The 9,526-nt window shown below is 49.8% G+C and overlaps 5 protein-coding genes and 1 non-coding gene across 6 annotated transcripts; 5 read left to right on the forward strand and 1 right to left on the reverse strand.

The window, feature by feature from the left end:
• Positions 1 to 55: 55 nt before the first annotated feature.
• GGI43DRAFT_132524 (thioesterase-like superfamily-domain-containing protein) lies at positions 56 to 1,455 on the forward strand. Its single transcript, XM_083199195.1, has 2 exons — positions 56 to 485; positions 547 to 1,455. Exons 1-2 carry the CDS (start codon positions 180 to 182, stop codon positions 1,384 to 1,386), a joined length of 1,146 nt encoding a protein of 381 aa, XP_083057862.1. The 5' UTR covers positions 56 to 179; the 3' UTR covers positions 1,387 to 1,455.
• Positions 1,456 to 2,201: 746 nt separating this feature from the next.
• GGI43DRAFT_386379 (uncharacterized protein) lies at positions 2,202 to 3,200 on the forward strand (the record flags this gene model as incomplete). Its single annotated transcript, XM_083203786.1, has 2 exons — positions 2,202 to 2,336; positions 2,400 to 3,200. The coding sequence occupies 2 exons, from the start codon at positions 2,202 to 2,204 to the stop codon at positions 3,198 to 3,200; spliced, it is 936 nt and encodes a 311-aa protein (XP_083057863.1).
• An 810-nt stretch (positions 3,201 to 4,010) lies between these two features.
• Positions 4,011 to 5,220, forward strand: GGI43DRAFT_412204 (cytochrome c oxidase subunit IV). Its single transcript, XM_083206816.1, has 4 exons — positions 4,011 to 4,196; positions 4,322 to 4,411; positions 4,498 to 4,757; positions 4,855 to 5,220. Exons 1-4 carry the CDS (start codon positions 4,106 to 4,108, stop codon positions 5,023 to 5,025), a joined length of 612 nt encoding a protein of 203 aa, XP_083057864.1. The 5' UTR covers positions 4,011 to 4,105; the 3' UTR covers positions 5,026 to 5,220.
• A 108-nt stretch (positions 5,221 to 5,328) lies between these two features.
• On the reverse strand, positions 5,329 to 6,378 carry GGI43DRAFT_132544 (KIAA1143 family protein). The gene has a single exon (XM_083199196.1). The coding sequence runs from the start codon at positions 6,162 to 6,164 to the stop codon at positions 5,631 to 5,633; it is 534 nt and encodes a 177-aa protein (XP_083057865.1). The 5' UTR covers positions 6,165 to 6,378; the 3' UTR covers positions 5,329 to 5,630.
• GGI43DRAFT_t171 lies at positions 6,342 to 6,429 on the forward strand. Its single transcript has one exon. It is a non-coding gene; the product is annotated as a tRNA-Val (tRNA).
• A 1,020-nt stretch (positions 6,430 to 7,449) lies between these two features.
• On the forward strand, positions 7,450 to 9,195 carry GGI43DRAFT_386382 (nucleotide-diphospho-sugar transferase; the record flags this gene model as incomplete). Its single annotated transcript, XM_083203787.1, has 5 exons — positions 7,450 to 7,721; positions 7,791 to 8,189; positions 8,252 to 8,338; positions 8,404 to 8,785; positions 8,854 to 9,195. 5 exons carry the CDS (start codon positions 7,450 to 7,452, stop codon positions 9,193 to 9,195), a joined length of 1,482 nt encoding a protein of 493 aa, XP_083057866.1.
• Positions 9,196 to 9,526: the final 331 nt, after the last annotated feature.

Raw genomic sequence — 9,526 nt, forward strand, 5'->3', positions numbered from 1 at the left:
CAGAGTAAGCACCCTTTATAACAAAGGCCGTCCTTACTTATACTCGCGTAAGTTCATGATTGGGTAGCCTATTCCCCGGAAAGACGTTGGAGCATATGTACATAAAAAAAAGGACACCCGTGTAGATCAAGAGCAACGACGCCAAGTTAATTCTTGGTACAAAAGCAACAACGTTAACAATGGCTGATTCCGAAGACGTGATTGTCCGCAAGGACTTTTCCGAGTACATGAAGTTTTCGCGGGTCCCCGACAGCAGCTCCAGAGATGGCGTCAAGAGGTTCATGAGCCATACATCGGCCTGGAGACCTGGAGGAGATTTACCCTGGGCGAAACTCAACTCTGATGCATTTAAAAAGGGCAACATGGTGGATTTCCCACCTTCGGCATATGGAGGACATGTTTACGCTCAAGCGCCTTTGGTTGCGGCGAAAGCGGTGGAAGAGGAGGATAAAGCCGGCGGTAAAGGGGGCAAACTTTTTATTCATGTGAGTTATGGTGTGCCTTTTCTTGTGCCGAGATTCCATGAAATTAACCGTGTCGGAGTAGTCTATTCAAGGCGTTTTCACAAAGCCCGGAGCGATGGATCGACCGTTTGTTTATGACGTGACAAACGTCCACTCAAGTCGCACATTCGCAACCAAGTTCATCCAGGCGCGGCAACCGAAAGAAGCATCAAGTCAACCCAAAGGCCCTTACCCGCTGTCCGATGCAGACCGGCCACTGGGCGACGTCAGATTTGCCTGTCTAACGACATTCAAGCGCCCTATGCCTTCTCCCGCAGAAAAGCAGACAAAGTCAGCGCAGGAACGATTCGCCGATATCCTCTCACAGCGAGCACCAGACGAATGGGAAGCCAGTCCTCAGCTGGACGTTGAGGCTGTTACGGATTTGTTTCCCAACGCTGGCCATGGAGGGTTTCCGATGCTGGACATGTATAATGTCGACATGAAAGCCTACAACGCTGGTAAAGATGTTCAGGACCGACGCCAGCTCGTCTTATATCGACCACATAAGCCAATTGCCGAAGATGATCCCAATGCGCATATTGTGGCACATGCATTTGAGGCGGACCGCAACGGGCTCATCATGTTGACCAACCAACTTGGCTGGGGCTACACTCTCGGCTCTGCGGCCAGTTTGTCATATGCCTTTTATGTGCACGTCAACGCCGAAGAGGCCGTGATGAAGGGCGATGGATGGTGGATACAGGAGGTGTGCTGGCCCAGAACCTCTGCGGGCAGAGGTCTGTTAGAGAGCAGGATATGGAGCCCGGAGGGAGTGCATGTGGCGAGCGGTTATCAGGATGGGATGGCGTTGCCATCGACGCAGAATCTTGAGTGGAAGCGGAAGATTGAAACGAAGACGAAGGCTGAGGCGAAGCTGTGAGAGACGGCATGGATATATGGAAATATGTGTGTTTAGCTGGAGGGGTTAAGTTCGGGGGTGGCGCTTTGTAGCTTGGACGATGAATTATCGATGCTGGAATAGACATTATATCTAATACCATGTATAAAGGAAAGGTAGTCAATTGGGTTGATAGATTCTAGGTGGGATAATAATTGTAACCCAGAATATGCTATTGGCTCTGATCCGAACTGGTACGACTTGGGGCGAATATTCATTGCTGGAGGTGTTTGCTTACTTTGTCGAAAATAGGGAGCCCTTTTTTCTATGCCGACTGTCAGCGGCCATCTGCCACCACTTGTAGGTGATTAAACGTCGTTGCAAAAGACAGCTGCAAACAAAGTCGCTGGCCACACCACTTGCTCTCCAGGCACGTGAATACGCGTGCAGCAGCCCTCTATACAAGCGCGAATCTTTTTTATTTACTTTTCCATTCTTCTTTCCAAAGTTTTCATCCACCTCCTCTGCCTCATCCATCGTCTTGCCTTGTTACAGACATTTCACCAGAATATCTCAGATCGTATCTCAGTATACCGCACTGTAATAAGAATATCACCTCAGCAAATATCACAAAGCTATTTGAATAGCTTTTGGAGCTCTCCTGATTTATACGTACGCGTTGCTGCCTTGTGTCTCGCTGTCGGACAAATTAACTATATTGTGTGGTGAGTGAATGTCGAGGACATGCATCTTTCTGTGATTCATACGCTGACGTATTTGATCATAGCATCATAGGCTATTCACTCTTTGCCACCTATAAAAGTTCAGGGCACCATATTACCCCCTAAGCACTTGCCATGGCAGCTCTTCATCAGACAACAGATGTTAGTCTGCTCAGCCTGGACAATGAAGAGGATATAGCCACTCTGAAGAGACTGCTCATGACTCCTTTTGAGCAAGTATATAAGCTTTCGCCCGATGGCAAGACTTTCGTGCAGCCACGTTTACTGCTAGGAACACCTGTGCAGCGGATCAACGAATCTCACGAGTACTAGGAAGGCTCGTGGGATTCGCTCGACACATTCCTGGCGAGACAGGCCCCAGAAGCCGAGGAAAAGCGAGCGGCACATGCTCGTCTTCAGCTTGATCCTAATAACAAAAAACTTCAAAAGGAATTCAAGCACTATTCCGATAATTCGAGCAAGTTTAAAAAGATTCGAGAAATCTTTGGAGAGGGCGGCAGGTATCATCCCAACCAAATTATTGGAAAGAGATGTCTTCCTCTGCAAGGACTGTGCCAAATGGAGCCCATGTATAAGCTTGCTTGCAAAATAACTGACCTTCAATGTCTGCAAGACCGTGGCGAGCTTTTGATGGATCCATTCGATTTTATCAGGTGGCGAATCATAAAGAAGGCAGTGAGCCTGCTTGTCAAGCCCGGTGACACTCCCAAAAGTTTTCTCCGGTCGATTGTCTACAGGCTTGGCGATGATTGCAATGGGGTTAAGGGAAAAATATACGAGGATTCTGTCATGAGGCAGGCAGCTCTTCTTTCGGCTCGGGGCAGAAACCTCCTAAACAGCTACGGCCCGAAGAAGAGGTTCATCAAGGCTGGTGGGCGGCAGGCGCATTTGCCTTTCAGACCCGTCATTCGCAACGACCAAAGACAGAGACCGAGGCTGTTGAGCAGTGATGTGATTAACAACACTTCTGAAGCGTCTCAGGCTTCGGCAAGATGGGTTGAAGGGCAGCGGGCCCGTCACAATGCAGCGCCTCCTATTTATACTGGCGTTAACGACTATCGAGCCAGACAGAAGCAACTGCAGCAGGCTCAGCAACGCCAGAACGAGAAATAATTGCTTTCAATGAGAGCTGGAATCTTGAAAAGTCTAGAAATTGGCAAGGAGACTCATCATAGGGCCAAATATGCAAAGGCTACGCATGTTTTGGGAGAAATGGTCAACTGGGGCGCATTCGCGTACTGCTGGAGGATCTGCGAGATTTGCCTTTTGGTGGCACTTTGGCTTAGTTTGGGCTGGGAATTATACGGTTCGGATCTCTTTTGTTTATTTCTCTGGAAGGGGTTTATTCATGGCTACGGCTATACCTTGCGTGGCTGTGGTGGTGGTGGTAGGAATTGCGAATGACTTTGAAGGCGCGCCATCACCTCTGGCTCTTGAGAGATGCATATGATCTGGTTATGGAGGAACTACGTTCGGGCAAAACAATTATTAAGTAGCTACTGATACTATTCAATCAAGCTTATATATTTGAGAGGTTATGCTTTTTCTGTTCAGTTAATGCAGCTCACCAGCTATAAGAGGACGAGGATAGCTTCTTGAGCTAGTGCAAGTCGGCAATGGGAGCCTACAATATGCACATTAATAAGCAGTGAAGCCTGCAAAAGAAATATAGAAAGAGATTCAAGCTTGATGAAAAGATTAATGCATTGAAACAGCTTCAATGACGCTTCTACGAGCTAAGCTCCCGCATAACAGGCACAATGATGCAATCCCACTTCACTGAAGAAAAAAAGCATAGCTCACATCTACAGCTTAGTCACGTGCTTTCAATCCACCCCCTCTGATTGGCCAATTCCCTGCCCCAAACTGGGGCCTTTATACCCATCATGGGTTCCCAAATCAGACCATCCGGCAAATCCCTCGAACGAAACGAAGCCTCTTTTTCCCCACGTTCAAACCTCGAATCCGACGAACCACCCCCTTCCCTCCCCAATCACACAACTTCCGGGAATTCGAAAATGTTCTTGCAACGAACTGCTATCGCTGCGGCTCGCCGCGCTGCCGTCGCTCCGGCCATTGCTCGCGGCTTCACCACCTCTATTGCTCGCCGTATGTGACTTTTTTCTTAACATGTGTTGTGTTTGGATCGAGGACGGAGGAGAGCAAGGACAAGGCAGATCCGGGTTTTGGATGCAATGGGATTGTGGCTGACGTGAGGGTCGAGCTCTATACAGGTTCTGCTGGTCCTTCATCCCCCAGCGAGCAGGCTGCTGCTCTTGCCGGCTCCGCCCAGAAGAAGATTGGAACTTACAAGACCATCTCCGGTATGTGACTCCCGTACATATATAAGCTGATATTGGTCATCATGGCATGACAATTGCTGACGCGAGAGCTTGATTTCCGTCTATAGAGGTCAAGACCGAGGAGGACCTCATCGGACCCGGTGGCCAGCCTGGCGCCGTCCCTACCGATCTCGAGCAGGCCACCGGTCTTGAGCGTCTCGAAATCCTCGGAAAGATGGAGGGCGTTGACGTTTTCGACATGCGACCCCTCGATGCCAGCCGCAAGGGAACCATGGAGAGCCCTATCCTGGTGCGCTCCGCCGGCGAGGAGCAGCTTGCTGGTTGCACCGGCTATCCCGTCGACTCCCACGTCGTTGTCTGGCTCGGCGTAAGTTAACATTGGATCACATATACGGGCGCAGCTAGCTAGCCAGTCGCCTTTTTTGGACGTGGATTATGCTAACGGTGGATATGAAAATGCGCAGCTTTCCAAGGAGCGTCCTCTGGAGCGATGCCCCGAGTGCGGCAGCGTCTACAAGATGGAGTACATTGGCGCCGAGGACCATCACGACCACGGCCACGGCCACCACGCCCAGGAGATCGAGGAGCCCAAGACCTTCGCCGACTTCGTCAAGCCCGAGTACCGCTACCAGTAAATGCACACGATGGCGATAGACAAAAGGGATATATAAAACTGGTGGACACGAGGAGGGTGATTCAAAGATGTACTATCAAGGCGTAGAAACGGGAAGAGGGGCGAAATGCCATGCCCGCGGGAAGTTGGGAAGCGGCTGTGTATTCTGTAGATACCGATGATTTCGTTTCAATGTGTATCACAAGCATTGACAAGACTGGAGGCCTGTTTGTTTTTGAATTATCTAGTGCTGACGCTGGAAATTGCGCCCATTGCCTGGTTGGTGTTCTAGATTGTGATGTTATGACTCTTTCACCGTCGCTGTAGAGCTTTGAACCATTAGTAATGATGTGCCGATGCGCCGCATCATGTAGCTCCTGAAGCTTGCAGCAATAGTTGTTCTGTCGAGCTTCTAGCTTCGGAACTGTCCGGCATATATAGCTCTCTTAATATCAATTCGACGTGTCGGTAGCTTATATGCATATGCAAGCATCTGATGAATGCCATTCGCTCCAAAAGAGCCCCTGATAGAGCCTCCTAAAGCTTCTGCTGTAAAGCTTGATATTCGACGCTGTCGACTGATATAGGATGATCATCTTCTCTCGCAGTGCTGTTTCATTCCGCCAGCTAGCCCTCTTCTTCATCAAAGCTCAGCTTAATCTTCTTTGCCTTTTTCTTAGGTTTGCGATTGGTAGCCTGCTCAGCATCCTTTTGATCCTTCTTCACTGGCTCACTCTTCTTATCCGCAGCAGAAGTCTCAGGCTCACTGTTTTCAGCGTTTTCTCCAACCACCTTGCCAACCTTGCGTTTCCTCCCTCCTATTGAAGCTTTGGTCGTTTCAGGCTCGCTCTTGTTCGTCTTGCTTTGCGCAGTCTCTGCACCTCCATCCTTTGGCCCATCATGGCTGTTGTCGTTCGGTAATTCCTCAACGGTACCGTCTTTATTGACTTTAACGTCGCCAACCATGTTCCCCTCTTCATCCACAATCAGGGGAGCATCCTCTGCTTCCTCGCTGCTTGATCTCTTCTTCCCTCCTCGACGCTGTGCTGAAAGAATAGGATCTGGGCCCGAAGCACCAGATGCCTGGGTGCGGAGGGCAGCGAGAAAAGGCGGGAGAGAAGAGCTGTACGAGAGGTTTTTCGAATTGATTTTTTGTGACATGCTGGGCTCGGCTTGTTGAATGTGCGGGTAATTAGAGTCGTGCCGTGAAAGAGCAGAAGAGTAAATCGTGAGTAGCTGCTGCTTTGATGTCAACCGCCTCTAGCAGAGTTGGAGCTCCGCGGATGCTTCATAGAGTCCTTTGCGGCTGCCAGCAATCATCCAATCAGGAAACAGGATGGTTTCGTGGTCTAGTTGGTCATGACATTTCGTTAACAGTTAGTTGACACCACCGAAAAGGTCCCCGGTTCGAGCCCGGGCGAAATCACCACTTTTTACTTTTTGCGCCTCCAAATCTCGGTGTGTGGAGAGGAATCAGTAGTTCGATAAACGGGTCTTGGATGGAGACTCGGGCGTTGTGCCGCGTGGAAAAAAGGGGGGAAAATCGATGTTCCGCCGAGTCTGTTTTGCTGTCTCGGAAAATTCCTGTTTAGGTGGTGGCGACGCTATGGGGCCATAGCGCTATTGTTGATTTGCAAGTCTTGATTGCGAGATCTTGGTATGCTGTACTTGCGGCTTAGCGCAATAGTCTGTAGCAGCAGAGGTACCTCGCCAACGGCAATGCCTGAGATTGACCTGTGGTCCCCGAAAATCGAAGCCTCCCGCCCCAAAATCATTAACCGGACCACGCTAAATCAGACGCAAATTCCCCAATCAACAGCGGTCTAGGCGCTGCGTTAGAGGGCGAGGCCTTCCAATTAGCAAAAACTCCCTCCCTCCTTTTTGAGGAAGAAAAAAGATACAACAATACTAGGATCCTCCCTCCATTGTTGTACTGGCCTCGACCGACGGACGACGATCGAGCGCGACGCTTCTCGCTGCGAGAGGCCTTATCTTTTGGCGCGAGACTCTGAGATTGGAGATTGGAGATTGTGCGATTGCGGCCGGTTGCCCCGCGAGAGGCGCATTCATTATCTGAGAAAAGAGGACGAAAAACAAGGGTGCAAGACCGCGCTTTGTTTCGAAAATCACAATCTGTGTCTGCTTTTTAGCATTCGATAAACACGAGACGGACTTTTCTTACTCGATTGGCATGAGTGCTTCTTGAGGCGTATCGACAACCTAATCTAATACACACGCCAAAACCACCCCTGATTACCAAGGGCCTATTTCGTACCATTAATCAATCTGGCCTCTATACTCCACACACCGCATTCGACTCGAGCATAGGCCACGACTCAGCCCCTCTGTCGAGTCGGTTTTTACGAATCTTCTCTTCTCTTCCTTATCTTTTTTTTGGTTGTTGTTGCTTTCGCTACAGCCATAAGCTGGCTGTTTGCTAGTCGCCATGGACATCTTCCGGCGAAAGGGGTCCGCAGGACCCTCTCATGGGCTGCCGACTTCAGACGAGAAACGATCGAAAAACAAGGGCCTGGCATCAAGATTGGCCTTCTTCCAGAGGCCGTTGCGGCTGCGCGGTAACTCGGCGGTTTCCATCCCGCTGGGCGTGGTGCTCGTATTCCCAGTGCTGGTTGTTGTGCTCATTCTAGTGCTGTTCGTCAGGCACCCTGCCTCTCCAGGCAGGATATTGATGCCCGCTGGTTCGCCGCCAGCCATTCGGTAAGCTGGAATATTGCATCTAATTCATTTATTTCCTTCCTCAGGTTGCTAACTGCGGTTTGTGCGTAGAAAAATCAGCGAAAAGCACGACAAGGTATTCGTTACCGGTTGCCTCGAGCCCGACACTTCAAAACCACGAGCCAATGCTGCCTTTGTTGTTCTGGCCAGAAACAAGGAGATTGATGGTGTTATTCAGTCCATCAAGTCCATGGAGCGCCATTTCAACCGATGGTACCACTACCCTTATGTCTTCCTCAACGACGCCGAATTCGACGACAACTTCAAGGAGACTGTACGAAACTACACATCGGGAACTGTCGAGTTTGGCCAGGTCGAGCCAGGCACTTGGGGCTTCCCGGACTGGATTGACGAGAAAGTTGCCAAGGAGGGTATTGCCAAGCAAGGCGATGCTGCCGTCATGTATGGTGGCATGGAGAGCTACCACTTCATGTGTCGCTTCTACTCTGGGTGAGCAACTCGGCCAACGTGTAAAGTCAAGGCGTAGTTTAGCTGACCCTTTTGCGATTTAGCTTCTTCTTCAACCACCCTCTTCTGCTAAAGTACGAATGGTACTGGCGCGTGGAGCCCGAAATCACCTACTTCTGCGATATCACCTAGTATGTTACCCACTGGGTTTTTGCACGTATCATTACCGACATATTGTTGCTGACATGGCTACCAGTGATCCATTCCTAAAGATGATTGAGAACAACAAGACGTACGGCTTTACCATAGCTGTTAAGGAGCTTCGCGAGACCGTCCCCAACATCTTCCGTTATGCCTCGGCGTACAAGCGAAACAACAATCTGACGTCAAAAGGCCTGTGGGAAATGTTTGTGGAACCTCAAGAGCCAAAGGAACAGCATGATGACCCCACTCTGCCCGATGAACCCAAACCAAGCAGCCAACAACCTATTGATCCCGAGGCTATGGAGGGCGAAAAGTACAACATGTGCCATTTCTGGTCCAACTTTGAAATTGCAAAGCTCAGCTGGTTCCGCAGCAAGGAGTACAACGACTTCTTCCAGATGATGGATCGCAGTGGTGGATTCTGGATGGAACGAGTAAGTCCTATATCTTTGCTATACTCATAAGATGAGGATTTAGTTTGGTTAACTAACTCGCTTATTAGTGGGGAGATGCTCCTATTCATTCCCTGGCCGCCGGTGCTCTCTTGGCCACTCGAGACATTCACTACTTTAGAGACTTTGGATACCGGCACACGACTATCCAGCACTGCCCCGCGAATGCTCCCGCTCGACAGCTTCCTCGACCCCCCTTCCTCGAGAAGACCACCTTGGATGAGCGAAAACGAGTCGACGAAGACCAGTACTGGGAAAGCTGGGATGAGCCCAAGGAGAATGGTGTTGGATGCCGCTGCCGATGCGACACTGACATTGTTGATGTGGAGGGCAAGGATGGATCATGCCTGGCCGAGTGGGTGGACGTTGCTGGTGGCTGGGCCTCGCCCTAAACGGATAAAGGAGCCTGGGTCCTTTTCTTCTTCTTTTGGAAATTTGAATAAAGAACGGCCTGATTCTTCCATTTATAGGGTTGGCCATTAATGAAGTGCACGAATATAATACACATCAAGAGGCACAAGGAGGCTAGAAACAGCTATGACTCCTTATCTATACACAGGAGAGGGGGACAATGGTGACGGGACTTTGCGTTGTAACAATTTTGGGGGGTTTTGGAAGGGTGGAAAATGGTTCTTATTCTCATGCGATTTGTACAAGCATGAGGCTATCCCGCTGGCTCCTTATCTCTATATTTTTTCAGACATTATACGCTACTGCATCTAG

This window comes from Trichoderma evansii, assembly GCF_050947405.1.
Source record: "Trichoderma evansii strain SZMC 28006 chromosome Unknown GGI43scaffold_19, whole genome shotgun sequence".
In the NCBI taxonomy this organism is placed as follows: domain Eukaryota; kingdom Fungi; phylum Ascomycota; class Sordariomycetes; order Hypocreales; family Hypocreaceae; genus Trichoderma; species Trichoderma evansii.